We start from the raw sequence: 17408 nt of genomic DNA on the forward strand, positions 1-17408 counted from the left end.
GACCACCATACTGGCTAATATTTGTTGGTCAAAACACAAGATACTGTGAAGCCATACCATTACAGTCCAAAAATATTTTAGATATCTTAGCAGCTTTGACAATATTCGTTGACAAATACCATCCAACAAAACTGACATCTGACTGTGAAAGTTCTTTCAAATCAGATGATGTAAAAAACTATCTGCGTTCAAAAAATGTAAACCAATATTTCATTGTCGACCAAAACCATTCTGCTCTTGTGTCATTGACAGTTGTATAAAAATCTTAAGAGACTTAAACCACCACAAGGTGGTGAGGTAGATGAAATGTCATATGACGACAAATATAGACACTTCTCCATGGCAAAGATGAGACAAGTTTTAAATATTTACAATAACCGTAAACAAAAAGGTTTGGGAAACCACTCCCCCGAAGAAATGAAAAACAACCCTGACTTAGAGAAAGACTATATATTTAATAATTTAGTCAAAAGAGACAAACAAGAAAGAATGCCAGGCTTCAAACTTAAGAAAGGTGACAAAGTAAAAATAGAAATACCTAAACGCGACCCATATGAAAATACTATTGACTATGACAACAATGGGAACCCGACAGGTACTCACCTTCGTGTTCGTAAAAATAGAAGAAAGTATACAAGAGAATATTATGAAGTTTTAGGCAAACATGGCAAAATGTACAGACTGCAAGCAGAAGATAAAACTACTATTGTCAGACCTCGTTTCAAACTTGTTAAGGTTCAAGGTGGTATACTTTCAAAGACAGTTCCTAACAAATATAAGACAACTCCTGACGAATATGCTAAAGAAGTTGAAAATGACGACTAAGCAATTCTATACCATGCACAAACTGTCATGTAAGGTGGCATGTATTTTTTACCTAGTCCTGTAGATGTTGTTGTAAAAGTATGTTGGTGGTTTCCAGTTGTATCTGTCCACATTCCATTCCAGTCTACTGGGTCGTTTGGAAAATGAGATCTTGACATAACTTGAATTTGCATTGAAGTCTGAGAAACAGTGTTATATCCTTGTTTGCAAACCCTATGACTATGGTTTCCATTAGAACTTGTTGTACCAGAATGACTATGTGGTGGCAAGTTGTCGACAGATATCGTTTTACTTCCACCTGTTTTCTTTGGAGTGTGTGCACAATACAAAAAACTTTCGAGTATTTGAGTCCAAGTTCCAAAACCAAGTACTACTTCTGGTCTGGTAGAGTTCATTGACGTATAAATAGAACCAACTGGGTAAATGGTTTGAAGTATTTCTGTCTTTAATGTTTGAAGCTCTGTTTTGTCTGCTTTCTTGTCATATAAATCTTGAGCAGTGAATTTAATATTATGTTCATCCTCCATGACATAAACATCTCTACATCTAATGTTTCTCATCGTTGTTATGTCGTCATCCGATGTTAAACCTTGTGGAAAGTTAGGAGGTTTACAATATATTGCATCCCCACCAGTTTCTTCAACCGTTCCTTCAATATTTTCTATACCAACAGTTGCGAAGAAGCTATGTGTATGTCCAACGTCACTTTTCCTGTTTAAGGTTTCTTGTAAGTTTGTAATATTTGCAATGGTATGTGTATGTCCAACGTCACTTTTCCTGTTTAAGGTTTCTTGTAAGTTTGTAATATTTGCAATGGTATGTGTATGGTTCTTATCCGCTTTAAGGTCTAAACATTCTGAAACCCACCCTGTATTGGCTTTACCTTCTAAAATCTTCGATGTCCGTTCATGGTACCATTCAACCATTTTTTTAATTTCTTCATCTTTTTCATCCACATATTCCTTATCTGCCTTCTTCACTAACCCACTAGCCACATATGCTATTGCATCGTCTACATACTCTTTGTCAGCTTTGTTGTCAATATCTGCTTTCAAAAGAAGTTCTTTTATAGGCTTCTCGTTTAAAGTTCCTTTTGTTGGATTTACACAGACAGTATGGTTCTTACTGTCTTGAAACAGAAACTCATCTGTCATTGGGTTTATCGTCAGTTTTAAGTTTCCTTCTTTCAATGACTCAGATATCTTAGAATAGTTTGAAAAGTTTGTTGTGTTCTTATTTAGAGCTTGCAAAATGAGTTGTCGGTTGTGTTGTATTTCTCTCATAGACGCTGTTTCTTTCGACATTTTTATTCTAGATAAAATATGCTTTCAATAGAAAAAGAAAATTCAAGAGTTGCTACAACTAAACCATTAGATGAACTTTTTACTAACGTAGGTCAAAAGTTTGAGACAGAGACCGTAAAGCATGAAGGCTATCGTTTTGACTACCCACTAAGATGGCTAAGAGACCCATCCGTCACAAAAGCTATTGGCTTTCGTAGAATGAAGTTCATTTCAGAAGCCATACATGGTTTCCCATTTACGGTCGCTTTTGAAATTCGATACTATAACAAAGAAAAACATACGTATGAGAAATTTGAACAGGGAAAACTTTTACAAGTGAATTTGCTTGTAAACTTAGAAACAACTCTTCAAGCTTTTCAAGAAAAAATAAACGATATCTATCTCGAATATGCAAAACAGTACAACATTGACGAAGGAGAGTACCATCTCGATATTATATATGACAGGAAAAATGCAACTGTTAAAATCAATAGAATAGAAGACCTTGGAGAAGACGTTTATATTTCTACAAAATATAACAACTTGGCATGGTATAGATTTTTGAGGATGTTAAATCAGCCTGCAGAATATCCAGTACACCCGAACTTTTATGAAGTCGAAAACCCTAATGGAACATATGAAAATGTTTTCGACTCAGATGCTATTATAGTTCATGCTTCATTTTCTGGTGCACAAAACTCTTTTTTATGCTTGGCAAATGACTTTTACGAAAAACCTACAAAGTTATACGAACCACCAAGTGGAAGTATTTCAGACTTTCAAGTATGGTTTACAACAGATGGAAGAAAGAGAATAATTCCATTATACCACGCGTTTTACTTAGAACTTAGTTTCATATACAACTACTATCGAACGGTAAAAATATAATTTTTTAATACGGTTGAGGTGTTGGATTTGGTTGCCAACTAGACTGTGGTGCAGGTTCAGGCTGTTGTATAACAGGAGCTTGTTCTTCTGGTTCAGGGTCTTTAGGTATAATACCAACGAACTGACCTACTCTTTTACCAATATTTTTGACTCCGTTCCAAATTCCTCTTCCGACAGATTTTATTCCATTCCATATACCTCTTCCAACATTTCGAAAGAAGTTTCCTATCTTACTGAAGAAACCCATTTTACTATATGTAAAAATCTAATGTCCGCCTAGTCTCTTACGTTTCCTGTTGAGTTCCATAGCATTCTTTAACTGGAGCTCATACATTCTATTTCTCCTCTGGTAGAAAACATATTCTGGGTCAACTCCTGTGTTCGCGTCATCTGCATAAAGTTGTTTATATCCCACTTCAGGGTTTGTATAAAACTCTTTCCATCTCATATTTGCATACCATGGTGGCAAACCTAACGCAGCGTCATTTGACATGGCAGTTTGCATTTGTACATCTGTTGGCACTTGACCATAGTTTGCCATTGCAGTTTGTATTCTAACTTCATTTGGAATATTCTCTGGGTTTGGTTGTCCAGGTTGCTGTGCATTCGCTAAGTTCTGTGCGTCCATTTAATATTAGATAAAAATATCTCTTACGAGTACATATACTGAACATTTGCAGGCATTGGTTCATCTTCATATTCTCTATATCTTTCTGCCACGTCAAATAAGTAAATGACACAATGGAAAAAACCTAAAACAAGTAGTCCTATTTCAAACCACATTTACTTACTAGTAAAATTTCTTTGTTATGACACTTTCTCCAGTTTATAGGACCTCTCTCATATTCTATCTTATCGTATCTAAACTCATAGTCATGTATGTCCTCTAACCATCTCATAACGGTTTCCAAACCACTTTTATCGGATGTAAAGTAAAAGCATGGATGGTTATGTAAAACGTCTAAAGTTTCTAAAGAGTCTCTCAAAGTCCAGTCTACTTGGTATTGAAAATCCCATGTGTTAAAGAACGGCGGGTCCACTATAAAGAAAACATTTTCCTTGTCTTTATATTTTTCATACAAATCTGTCCAATGACATCTCACAAACTCTATACCCTCAATATATTTTTCTATGTCCTCTTTGAAAACATTTGTATAGTTAAGATATAAAACTTTTGACATAAGTGTTTCAATGTCATGAACTCTTATAGCACCACTATATAATAGTCTAGCAGATATACTATCCCAGTCAATATACTCTGCCTTTTTCAAAACCTCTCTGACAGTATTTTTCTTATCTAATGGTATACGTTCCATCTTACCTATAGGTATCTTTTCTTTTAACTCTTTCAATATTTTGTTTGTGTCTGGTATATGTTTGAGACGGTTCATATAGTTGTCGAAGTCATTGCATATAATCTTTGAGTCAGGAAATATTGTATGGCACAAATGAGATATATAGAAACTTCCACCGAACAAGTCTACAAATGTTAGACCATTCGGTAGTTTCTTAAGTTCTCTCAATAGAATATCTTTACATCTACTCTTATTTCCAAAGAAGGGTAACGGTGGTTTTGTAAAATTCATTTTATATATATAATAAAAATGTTTTTTCCTGAAAAGTGACAAAATTTCTTAGGGGCTAGAGGGCACGAAGTGCCTGGAAGCCCCACTACCTTTTTTTTTTTTTTTTTTTTTTTTTTTTTTATCATAAATAATAAAAATAAAACTATTAGAGTCTTGTTACTTACAATTGAATCAAGTCATTAAATTTCTAACTTGGTTTTGCGAAATTGGTAGAAATGATCATTGTAACTATCTTCACATTAAGATAGGCAAACAGAATTTTAATGCATAACATTAACTTACATAGTTGAATGCAAAATTACGATTTTGAAAAACTATAGTTTAACAATGCAACACATTGTCCATGAAATCATTATTAGGTTACATTGTGCACTCTTGTTGGTCTGCATGTGTCATTCCGGGAGACATTGCCTGTGCATGTCTCCCAGAATGGCATACTGTTCCGCATTCATAACTTGAATGCGGAACTTTGACCGACAAGAGTGCATTGTGCACTCTTGTTGGTCTGCATGTGTCATTCCGGGAGACATTGCCTGTGCATGTCTCCCAGAATGAGACAATTTATTGCAATCAGAATACGATTGCAAAACTTTGACCGACAAGAGTGCATTGTGCACTCTTGTTGGTCTGCATGTGTCATTCCGGGAGACATTGCCTGTGCATGTCTCCCAGAATGAGACAATTTATTGCAATCAGAATACGATTGCAAAACTTTGACCGACAAGAGTGCATTGTGCACTCTTGTTGGTCTGCATGTGTCATTCCGGGAGACATTGCCTGTGCATGTCTCCCAGAATGAGACAATTTATTGCAATCAGAATACGATTGCAAAACTTTGACCGACAAGAGTGCATTGTGCACTCTTGTTGGTCTGCATGTGTCATTCCGGGAGACATTGCCTGTGCATGTCTCCCAGAATGAGACAATTTATTGCAATCAGAATACGATTGCAAAACTTTGACCGACAAGAGTGCATTGTGCACTCTTGTTGGTCTGCATGTGTCATTCCGGGAGACATTGCCTGTGCATGTCTCCCAGAATGAGACAATTTATTGCAATCAGAATACGATTGCAAAACTTTGACCGACAAGAGTGCATTGTGCACTCTTGTTGGTCTGCATGTGTCACTCCGGGAGACATTGCCTGTGCATGTCTCCCAGAATGGCATACTGTTCCGCATTCATAACTTGAATGCGGAACTTTGACCGACAAGAGTGCATTGTGCACTCTTGTTAGTCTGGAGGAGCGCCAACTCGGGAAAATCATTTCCACTGCCCGAGTTGGCACTTTTTTTCTGTTATAGATAGACCTATAATGCCTATGGTGAAATATCAGTACTACCCCTAGGCATTAACATATATCAAGATTGAATCCAACTTGATGTTGCATAAGATTGCATAATCTCATATTCTTACAATTTTTGGAATAATTATAGTATTCAATTGTATGTTTCCTATATATGAATATTTGATACTTATTTTAGTCAGATATCAAAAGTGGAAGATATTTTATATTATATAATTTGGTCAAGTTTGGAATTTGAATGTAATATTAAGGATATGAATTTGGTATACTATATACTATGTGCGCTGAAGCAGAATATAGAAATAGGATAGGATTTTGAGAATTTATTTAAAATTATTAAACCTAAAGTTCAGTGATATAATGAAAGATCACTTTATATACTAGTGTATATATGAGTGATAGTAGTAAAATGGCGTAATAATTTGTATATAAGAAAAATTTTATTTAATTTTCAAAACCAAAGGAGTAGAAGCATGTGTATGGTTTATCCATCTCATGCATATCGTAAGTTCGTATATTTTATATGTGCACTTCTGTATTTTGAGATTCGGCATATCTTATAAAACAAAAGTTTTATAAGATATGTATCGTAATGTAATTTATTGAGGGGAACTTTCGTATTTCAATAAAGAAAAGGTCTGCTTTCCATATCTTTTGAATGGAAGTTTCAAAAAGTTTTGAGACTCCCACTCAAAAGATAAGGAAAACAGACCTTTCCTTGAAGGTCTTTCGTAGAATGAAAGATAATATACTTTTGTGTGATCGTATTTGTAAATTTGCGATTTACATTGTTTAAAACTTGTTTTTTCAGGTAACGTCAAAATTCATCGACGTTACCTGAAAAAACAAGTTTTAAACAATGTAAATATCGAATGGCAGCCACATATAAATATGTGGCTGCCATTATTTTGAATTTTAGCGCATTTCTGAGGATGTTGAAATGTGGCCGCCTATCTAATAGAGATAGGCGGCCACTGTAATATAATTTTATGTTTAACGGCCCTATTTGAGTTTGTTCATAAACTCAAATAGGGCCGGGAGTGGGTTGATGATGAGATAGGAAGACCCACTCCATTTTATGTTTAAAAAAGTGACAAATATAAGTAAAAAAATTATATAAATGATATTTGACTCCAGATTACCAAAAAGCCGAGAAGGGGGCCCTGACCTTGAGAAAGGACCCCCTTCCCGGTCTTTCGGGCGAACTTTGTTTCGAATTGCGAGTGTCTGCTGCTTCCTTTGACTGAAGCAGCAGACACTTGCAATTATAGGTCACGGCAAGTGCATCTGTGATGCCAGAATGCACTTGCCGTGACTTTTCATGAATCTCCTGATCTTCGTGAAAGGAATGACAGTATTTACAAAAACCACTTCATTCAATACCAGAAAGACAAGAAGGAAGTTCTTACTTTGAGAAAGAGCTTCCTTCCTGTCTTTCTGGTTTGCATGAGATCTAGGAGAGTTGAGAATGGGTATTTTCCAGGCTCTGACCTAACCATAGGTCAGAGCTTCGTATTTCCTATTTCCCAGGGCCGGATTTCGTTCCTGCCGCCCGGGATAAGGGCGGCATTTGGGAAAACCGGCCCTGGGGAATGTAAGCGAAGCCCTGGCCTGTGCTTGGGCCAGAGCCTGTATATTTCTTTCTTTCAGGGCCGAGTTCTTGCGAGACCGTCGACATGATCGACGATCATCGCAAAACTCGGCCCTGAGGACTGTTCTTGCAGGCTCTGGCCTTTGCTTGGGCCAGAGCTTCGTATTTCCTATTTCCCAGGGCCGGATTTCGTTCCTGCCGCCCGGGATAAGGGCGGCATTTGGGAAAACCGGCCCTGGGGAATGTAAGCGAAGCCCTGGCCTGTGCTTGGGCCAGAGCCTGTATATTTCTTTCTTTCAGGGCCGAGTTCTTGCGAGACCGTCGACATGATCGACGATCATCGCAAAACTCGGCCCTGAGGACTGTTCTTGCAGGCTCTGGCCTTTGCTTGGGCCAGAGCTTCGTATTTCCTATTTCCCAGGGCCGGATTTCGTTCCTGCCGCCCGGGATAAGGGCGGCATTTGGGAAAACCGGCCCTGGGGAATGTAAGCGAAGCTCTGGCCTGTGCTTGGGCCAGAGCCTGTATATTTCTTTCTTGCAGGGCCGAGATGAGAGGAGATTGTCGATGATGTGGACGATCTCCCTCAAAATCGGCCCTGCGAATTGTATTTACAAGCTCTGGCCTCGGGAAAGGCCAGAGCTTCGAATGGACGTTCTCTCGGGACTGGATTCCTCTCCGGCCGCCCCGAATCAGGGCGGTCTTTGAGGAAACCGGCCCCGAGGATTGTTTGCGAAGCTCTGGCATTTCCTGAGGCCAGAGCTTATGGATTTCATTCAGAGCCAAGTTCCTCTCGGATCGTGCCTAATGAGGACGACCGTCGAGGAACTTGGCTCTGAGGAGATGAATTGTGAACTCTGGCCTCGATTAAGGCCAGAGTTTTTAAGGGAATGTTTTGATGGGATGAGCCTATACTCAGTAAGCTCGTCCCATCAAAACATTCGTTTAAAAATTGAATTAAAAATTATCGTATGTATTCAAAAATTAAAAAATAAAAATGAATAATTTGATTATATAATGATAATAGAATAAATTATCATAAAATTAAATAAAAATATTCAAAAAAAATCAAATTTGTGAAAATAGATTGAAAAAATACAATTTTACTATGAAAAAGATGGAATATAAAAAATCTTTATATATAATTAACGATGAATTATAAGAGTAAAGCAGAGAAGGTTATTATTTTGAGATTTTTAGAAAGAATATGAGAGTAGTATATGTTGACGGGTTGTGTGACTTTTTTTGTAAACGTAAAAATTCATACAATATTGAACGATTTTGTATCATTTTTTTTAACATATGAAGTAAAAAATGTATGATTCTTACGGTTTTTATTCTTACGTTTTTGAATAAATCAAGATTTAAAAAATTGACTTCTTACGTAAAATTAAAACTAAGTTAAATTTATTTTTTTTTATTTTTATTTTATAATAAATGAGTATAACAACTAATTCATTGAAATCTTTAAAGTTCACTAATTCAGAATTAGAAAATATTTTAGAAAATTTTGGAGACGGTTCTTATCCAACATATATGCAGAATGTGAAAGAGTTTTCCAGATTGTTGAATGAATTTAATAGAATAAATAAATTGGTTGGAAGAGATGAATTTAATAAAGATGAATTTTTAAACTCTATCCAAATTTAATTTTTATTCCTCTTCGACAACATCTCTCTTTCCATCATTACTGCATAACCACATTTTCTCAATTTTAGTGGTTTGTTATTTTTAACATGTTCTTGCATCATTTTTATCATTTCCTCCCTTGTTATGATTCGTGGTAAATTTTGAGCTTGTGGGGTATCCATTTATGATAAAAATAAAAATTTAAATTATGCCGTTCTAAAGTTTGTGACAACATGACATTTTGACAACAGCACATGAGGAAGGTAGTTATGACTTATTTTTGAAGAACTGAAGGTGTCACCAGGTCACCAGGTAATTTAACTCATGACATTTTGACAACGCAGGAGGAAGGTAGTTATGACTTATTTTTGAAGAACTGAAGGGGTCACCAGGTCACCAGGTCACCAGGTTATTTAACTTCTCTGAAAAAATGAGACAACATGACATTTTGACAACATCATGGGTTATTCGATAATTAATTATTTTTGAAGAACTGAAGGGGTCACCAGGTCACCAGGTCACCAGGTTATTTAACTTCTCTGAAAAAATGAGACAACATGACATTTTGACAACATCATGGGTTATTCGATAATTAATTATTTTTGAAGAACTGAAGGGGTCACCAGGTCACCAGGTCACCAGGTTATTTAACTTCTCTGAAAAAATGAGACAACATGACATTTTGACAACATCATGGGTTATTCGATAATTAATTATTTTTGAAGAACTGAAGGGGTCACCAGGTCACCAGGTCACCAGGTTATTTAACTTCTCTGAAAAAATGAGACAACATGACATTTTGACAACATCATGGGTTATTCGATAATTAATTATTTTTGAAGAACTGAAGGGGTCACCAGGTCACCAGGTCACCAGGTTATTTAACTTCTCTGAAAAAATGAGACAACATGACATTTTGACAACATCACAGGAGGAAGGCAAAAATAAATTCCAGTCATACTTTATAAAGCTTCATTCACAGGTATTTCATCGTCAGTAAATGATTCCTCATTATCGTTTGGTTCAATTTGTTTATATAATCCTTTCATTTCTTCTTTCAAAACATAATACCATGTTTGTTTACCATCTATTTTTCTTTGTTTCCTTTCACATTTATCCTTAATGCTCATTTGGAAATTCTTGTCTTTCATGTCTGATGGTTTGCAGAATAGAGCATTTTTACACGTCATACCTGCACATAATTCATCATAATGTGTATTTATCCATTCATCTAAAGGATTTGTTGATAATTCAATTAAATCTTGTTTGGCTTCAGTCATCGGTATGATTCGTACATTAAATGATGAAAGGTCATATTGCATAAAATATGTTAAAAGGTTATCATAAAATTCCTTAGTGCATGAATCCATTAAATTCTTGAAGTAATCAAATTGACCCTTGAATTTACCATTAACTCTTAAAACTACGTATCTTCTGTCTCCAACTTCAATTTTGACAGGGTAGACGTTGTTAGTTACGAAAATGAAGTTTGCAACGTTCTGAGCTGTTCTTCTGGGTTGATTCTTTTCATTAATTCTAATCTCATTATCCGTAATAATTGATTTCAAAGCGTTGAAGTTTGCGAGTCTGTCTTCACCTACATTCTTGAGTTCATTAAGTACAAGAAACATTTTATTCTCAACTACTGAGTTGAAATTACCCGTTAGCTCACCTATTTCGGTAATGTTTTTACATGAATAACCAGCGAGGAGTTCAGAAATAATGTCTGTAAATCTGTTTTTACCTGTTCCCTGAAGTCCTTTCAAAATAATTGCTGTTTCATTCTTGATTCCAGGATGTTGAATCATTGATGCAATCCAGCCGAGAAGGTATTTATACACTTCATCGTTATTATCACAAATGGCTTCTTTAATGAAATCCATAAACATCTCAATTTTTGAGTAATCAGGCTTTTCAAGAATGTTGTATTTATAACCCTGAAACGTTGAGAAAACATCTGGGGAATCAGATTTAAAGCAAACACCCTTAACGGTTAATGAGGATAATTGATTTAGTAGTACATCCCATGCTGTTATGGTTTTACCTTCTTCTTTAAATAATTTAATCATTTTGAGTGACTCTTTCATGTTTGATTGAAGAACGAATGATATTTGATTCATTTTGTCGTGGATATTATAGTCCTTTTGAATGAAATATTTATTTCCACAATCTACAAAACGGATTACACGTGATAAATCCTCAATTACTTCAGAACTGTTTTTATACTGATGATTTTCAGCCTTGCGTCTAATATCTGTTATCAAAAACGAGTCATCAAGTTTTATATCAAATGTTATTTTTGGCTTACGTAATAAAGGTAAAACATATTCATCATAATATTCCTTTTGATAAAGTTTTAGAATCTTCACCAAAACAAATGGAGAAGTCATTAAATGTGCATATCTACTACGTGCTTTTTCAAAATTACTTTTTGCATTTTCAGTTAAGCTGCAGAAGTTATATACGTTATCGTATGCTTCATTAATTAAATGATTAGGTAACAAATTAATTGCTTGAAACAGTGTGAATAATGTAACTTCTTTTTCTAAATTCATGTTTCCACCATCATTATGTACTTCAAAATCACAGATGCCATCGACTATGCTCTGGGCAAGTTTATCGTCAATGTTTACATCTTTGTTTTCATTCATGATAGTCTTTATTTCTTCGTTCTTCTGTTCAACTCTTACCTTAATATTCAAATCATTTAATATATCGTTTACTGTTCTGGTTAATGTTGAATCATAACTTCCACGAATGAATGAGTATGTATTGATTGGTTCTGATGCATTCTTGCGAACTCTTGAATCAGCCATAACCACTAAAGAACGCTTTGAATCATCAATAGAAGTCATGATATCAATATCATAATCATTGCAGGAATAACATTTAATCATTCTGTTCGAGGTTGAATAGAAGAAATTAGTGTTGCAATAAATGTGAAGACCTCCTGATGCAGTTTTAACGATAACATCTTTATCCGAAAGTTTTGATAAAATGTCTTTTCTAACTGTTTCTTTAAGTTCATCATTGTATGATTTATTGATATCAACATCTATAATCGTTAAATTTGAAATTTTATTTACTAATAAAGCTGTACCAGTTTTCCTTCCTCTTCCTCCATCATGTTTGAGGTAGTTATGTAAATCAATCTTGTTTTCACCAATTCTTTCGTTGAGGGCTTTAGTTTCTGCCACAACTAATTCCTCAGCTAATGAATCAATAACTTGTTCATCAGAAATGATATAGTTGCTGTTGCTGTTGTTTGTTGCTGTCATTTATATAGGAATAAAAAAATAAAAATAATTTTAAAACTAACTTTATTTTTGGACTACATCAAATTTTCGTAAATGTTGTCAAAATGTCATGTTGTCTCATTTTTTCAGAGAAGTTAAATAACCTGGTGACCTGGTGACCTGGTGACCCCTTCAGTTCTTCAAAAATAATTAATTATTGAATAACCTGAAACCATTAACGTAAACATTAACGTAAACATATATTTCCAGGACTGTTGTCAAAATGTCATGTTGTCTCATTTTTTCAGAGAAGTTAAATAACCTGGTGACCTGGTGACCTGGTGACCCCTTCAGTTCTTCAAAAATAATTAATTATTGAATAACCTGAAACCATTAACGTAAACATTAACGTAAACATATATTTCCAGGACTGTTGTCAAAATGTCATGTTGTCTCATTTTTTCAGAGAAGTTAAATAACCTGGTGACCTGGTGACCTGGTGACCCCTTCAGTTCTTCAAAAATAATTAATTATTGAATAACCTGAAACCATTAACGTAAACATTAACGTAAACATATATTTCCAGGACTGTTGTCAAAATGTCATGTTGTCTCATTTTTTCAGAGAAGTTAAATAACCTGGTGACCTGGTGACCTGGTGACCCCTTCAGTTCTTCAAAAATAATTAATTATTGAATAACCTGAAACCATTAACGTAAACATTAACGTAAACATATATTTCCAGGACTGTTGTCAAAATGTCATGTTGTCTCATTTTTTCAGAGAAGTTAAATAACCTGGTGACCTGGTGACCTGGTGACCCCTTCAGTTCTTCAAAAATAATTAATTATTGAATAACCTGAAACCATTAACGTAAACATTAACGTAAACATATATTTCCAGGACTGTTGTCAAAATGTCATGTTGTCTCATTTTTTCAGAGAAGTTAAATAACCTGGTGACCTGGTGACCCCTTCAGTTCTTCAAAAATAATTAATTATTGAATAACCTGAAACCATTAACGTAAACATTAACGTAAACATATATTTCCAGGACTGTTGTCAAAATGTCATGTTGTCTCATTTTTTCAGAGAAGTTAAATAACCTGGTGACCTGGTGACCTGGTGACCCCTTCAGTTCTTCAAAAATAATTAATTATTGAATAACCTGAAACCATTAACGTAAACATTAACGTAAACATATATTTCCAGGACTGTTGTCAAAATGTCATGTTGTCTCATTTTTTCAGAGAAGTTAAATAACCTGGTGACCTGGTGACCCCTTCAGTTCTTCAAAAATAATTAATTATTGAATAACCTGAAACCATTAACGTAAACATTAACGTAAACATATATTTCTGCAGTTCATCCATTACTTCATTACCTAATTAATTACAGACATAAAATATATTTAGTTCATTCAATAAATGCGGTACCATGCGAATACAGTCATAAATGGTGGCATATAATCTTCACCCAAGCCTGTTGGATTTGTTGTGAAAGTATGTGAATGATTTCCTCCTGGTTCAGTTGGTCGAAAAGTCTTTTTTGCCGAATGGTTATAATCTGGAGATAAAACGTCATTGCCAGCATAATATTCTGAGTTGTATAATGGATGGTCTCTTAATGAGTGACTATGGTCACCAGAAAAGTTTGTCGTTCCTGTATGAGTGTGCGGTGGAAGGTTTGCTTCAGTAATTTTCTTCGAACCTCCTGTTTCCTTTGAAGAGTTTGCACAATACAAAAACCTGTCAACTATTTGTTCCCATGCACCAACACCAAACATTACTTGAGGACCTCTTGCATCCATAGATGTATAAATAGAACCCACTGGGTTCATTAAATCAAACATATGAGATATTATAGGATTGTCTCTTTTGAACTTAAGATATAGTGTAACTATTTCAGGTTTCTTCTGGTTTGTGTCAGAATATTTTTTATAATATAATCTTATGTTTTCAGGGTAGGTAAAATCTTGACTATAATATTTATTTCTGTCATCTGTATAATAATATACTATTCTCGTTTTTTCTATTGCATTATATCTTTTATATCTATAATAATCTAAATATAATGTTAACTTTTGTTCATCTATATGTGGTGTTCTGACATCATCTCCATAGTCATAATAATATGGTGCTGGAGCTGGGTCAGGCAATGTCATATCTGCCATTTCATAAACTCTTAAATATTTCTTTTGTTCGTCTCCATATAAGTTTAAGTAACAGTTGTTGTCTAATGGAACTTTAACTTGTGTGTCATCATTCTTTTTATAACTTACATACATTTCATTGTTATTTTTCGGAATGAGTTTCCACCGTATACCATTTTTTAAGGAGTGTACAAACTGCCATCTAAAATATTTATTTTCTTCATTGACAGAAAAGTCACCAACAATAGTTTCAATATTTTTTGTTCCTATCAAACTTTGGTATATTTCGTTAACATATGTTTTATCTACCTTCTTCATTAACTCATCGTTAACATATTCCTTATCTACCTTCTTCTCTAACTCATCGTTAACATATGTTTTATCCGCTTTAAGGTCTAAACATCCTGAAACCCATCCTGTATCAGCTTTAGTTTTTAAAATCTTTGATGTCCATTCATGATACCATTCAACCATTTCTTTAATTTCATTATCTTTTTCATCCACATATTCCTTATCTGCCTTCTTATTTAACACACTATCCACATATTCCTTATCTGCCTTCTTCTCTAACTCACTATCCACATATTCCTTATCTGCCTTCTTCATTATGTCATTTAGGAAACCTTTTATGAATTCCTCATTTAAATTAAATCTTCCAATCTTCAAAACTTTAGGAAATGCATTTAATGCGTAATATCTTTGTTCTTCTGGTGGAATTGATGTTATATCATCCGTTATACCTTTAATTTTTGAATTCATAAATAAAATTTCTTTTATATTTGATATCACTGCACCACCCTTGCAAACGAATTCGAAATGGTCATTTTTCAATACTATCTCCAAATCTCCATATTTCAACCTTTGCGTTTGTTCTGCCGTCTTTGAATTATATGCATATATGGCGTATGTAATGGTTTGAAGGACCTGGGTGCTTTGTGTCTTAAGTTGCTGTGGTTGCTGTTGTTTAATCATTTATTATGATTAAAAAATAAATATTTAATCTGTTATCTCATCACCTATTTTTTCTATTTGAAATTGCCATAATATTTCATTCATGAATTCTAAATCACAATCAAATAGGTCGGTTATTCTAAATTTAATATTTGATAAATCTTTTGAATGAAGAATAAATGAATTCCCGGATAATTGAAACGGATATGATAAAGAAAATATGTTTAAGTTGATGGATAAAATGTTTTGTATTGATGGGTAAGAGTTAGGGTCTAATGTTTGATGTGAAAATCTCATTGGGGTATTAACTTTATCACATTTGATTAAAATGAAATTGGAACCAGTGTCAGAATACAAAACATCCCCAACATCTTTTTCAAAATTTAATATCCCCAACAATGAACGAAGATGAGGAGTACAAAATTTAATTTTCAGCGGAAATTTAATAAGGTTATTTATTTCATCAAGTTCAAAAAGTTTATCAGGTTTTGATTTAAAATTTTCTTCATACCATACGATAAATGATTCATTTAAATAACTTAAAATCATGTTAATATCCCATTTCGCTATCACATTATTTATATACATATCATACGTTTTTTCATGGTCATCTTTAATAAATGATATATAATCTGAAGGGTCTAAAAGAATGGGATTAAATTTACCACTCACAGAAACGAGAGTAACATTATAAATTCCGCTAACTGTTAAATTTAATTCACAGTTATTATTCGAAATAATATTGATAATTGACATTTTTTTATTACGATTAAAAATATGGTAAAGCGTTATTTTCCAGTGATAAATAAAACTAGGATAAGATTACCTCAAGAATTCATAAATTCAACGAATAAGAAATTCATTCATGTTATAAATTTTAGTGTTTTCAGAAAATATGAGTCAATGTCATATTCATCAACAGGTTATATTTCACTTCATTCAAATTTAGTTCAATCAAACCCATATAATGACCATTTCATAAGATTTTCAGATGGTATTAAAAATGTAATTGATAGATTAAAATATGAACAGGTTGACAATATCGAATTTTTGGAATTTTGGTTTAAATATCCTGATGGAAAAAAGATTGAAGTTAAAGATAAAGCTGATACTATAACAAAAACAATTACAATGACCGATCCAGATAGTGGGGAACAAAAAGAAATAAAACAAACGATAGAAACCGGTGAAAGGTCAATTATTATTGATTATGATTCAAAGGATTATTATTCGATAATGTTAATGCTTGGATATTAAATAGCCTTAACAAAGAATTTTTCAAGTGATATTTTATATTCATCAACTATTTTATTATAAATATCATTATAAGTTAAATGTAGTTCAGTTGTTGTTCCGTTCTTTGATATCTTAATTGTGCTAATATCCTTTATAGGATTTATTTTTGCAACTGTTCCGCAGCATGAAACTTCATCATCTATGAAAAATTGAATCTTAACGTCTGAATCTTGAACATCACAAAGAATGGCGATAATGTGAATTAATGATTCATAAGGTAAAATAATTAAACCGGATTGGTCAATTAAATTTATTATTGAATCATAATTATCAGTTATTATATCACGGTAAATTTTCATTAATTCAGAATTAATGTCTATTTTATATGGCGCATTGCGACTGGAATCGTAGATTCCTGGGTTCTCGATGTTTGATGAAAGAGGCGGGGGGTATGTTGGATAAGTGGGAATTTCAACAGGTTCTTTACCGGGTTCATCTTCTTTATTTTGCCCCTCCTCCTTTTTCGGTAAGTCACGAGTTAATAAATTTGGTTGAGTTGCTGACCTTGTTAATTCAGGACTAACATTAACTTTAACATTTTGAATAATTCGTGATTTATCATCATTTACGTTATAACCAACCGTAATCTCTGCTTTTGCGTTAGTGTTCTTTTGACTAGTGAAACGTCTTCTCATTTATAATCGAATAAAAAAAGAAAAATATATTTAAA

At 33.8% G+C, this 17408-nt stretch overlaps 8 protein-coding genes across 8 annotated transcripts, besides 2 other annotated features; 2 read left to right on the forward strand and 6 right to left on the reverse strand.

Moving 5' to 3' along the window:
* Positions 1–1820: part of a mobile genetic element that runs on past the window's edge.
* Positions 340–825, forward strand: TVAGG3_0748200 (uncharacterized protein; the record flags this gene model as incomplete). Its single annotated transcript, XM_051245110.1, has 1 exon — positions 340–825. One exon carries the CDS (start codon positions 340–342, stop codon positions 823–825), a length of 486 nt encoding a protein of 161 aa, XP_051091697.1.
* Positions 1821–2147: 327 nt separating the features above from the next.
* TVAGG3_0748210 (uncharacterized protein) lies at positions 2148–2647 on the forward strand (the record flags this gene model as incomplete). The annotated part of the gene is made up of 1 exon (XM_051245111.1): positions 2148–2647. A coding segment is annotated over one exon (500 nt), but the record flags the coding sequence as incomplete, so codon positions are not given.
* Positions 2648–3000: 353 nt separating this feature from the next.
* Positions 3001–3243, reverse strand: TVAGG3_0748220 (serine threonine-protein phosphatase family; the record flags this gene model as incomplete). Its single annotated transcript, XM_051245112.1, has 1 exon — positions 3001–3243. One exon carries the CDS (start codon positions 3241–3243, stop codon positions 3001–3003), a length of 243 nt encoding a protein of 80 aa, XP_051091699.1.
* Positions 3244–3261: 18 nt separating this feature from the next.
* On the reverse strand, positions 3262–3624 carry TVAGG3_0748230 (uncharacterized protein; the record flags this gene model as incomplete). The annotated part of the gene is made up of 1 exon (XM_051245113.1): positions 3262–3624. The coding sequence occupies one exon, from the start codon at positions 3622–3624 to the stop codon at positions 3262–3264; it is 363 nt and encodes a 120-aa protein (XP_051091700.1).
* A 139-nt stretch (positions 3625–3763) lies between these two features.
* Positions 3764–4387, reverse strand: TVAGG3_0748240 (phage tail repeat-like family; the record flags this gene model as incomplete). The annotated part of the gene is made up of 1 exon (XM_051245114.1): positions 3764–4387. One exon carries the CDS (start codon positions 4385–4387, stop codon positions 3764–3766), a length of 624 nt encoding a protein of 207 aa, XP_051091701.1.
* A 4942-nt stretch (positions 4388–9329) lies between these two features.
* Positions 9330–17408: part of a mobile genetic element that runs on past the window's edge.
* TVAGG3_0748260 (uncharacterized protein) lies at positions 10329–10988 on the reverse strand (the record flags this gene model as incomplete). The annotated part of the gene is made up of 1 exon (XM_051245115.1): positions 10329–10988. A coding segment is annotated over one exon (660 nt), but the record flags the coding sequence as incomplete, so codon positions are not given.
* On the reverse strand, positions 11644–12383 carry TVAGG3_0748270 (Prim-pol domain family; the record flags this gene model as incomplete). The annotated part of the gene is made up of 1 exon (XM_051245116.1): positions 11644–12383. A coding segment is annotated over one exon (740 nt), but the record flags the coding sequence as incomplete, so codon positions are not given.
* On the reverse strand, positions 16696–17373 carry TVAGG3_0748280 (uncharacterized protein; the record flags this gene model as incomplete). The annotated part of the gene is made up of 1 exon (XM_051245117.1): positions 16696–17373. The coding sequence occupies one exon, from the start codon at positions 17371–17373 to the stop codon at positions 16696–16698; it is 678 nt and encodes a 225-aa protein (XP_051091704.1).

The sequence above is a fragment of the Trichomonas vaginalis genome, chromosome III, assembly GCF_026262505.1.
Source record: "Trichomonas vaginalis G3 chromosome III, whole genome shotgun sequence".
Lineage (NCBI taxonomy): Eukaryota > Parabasalia > Trichomonadida > Trichomonadidae > Trichomonas > Trichomonas vaginalis.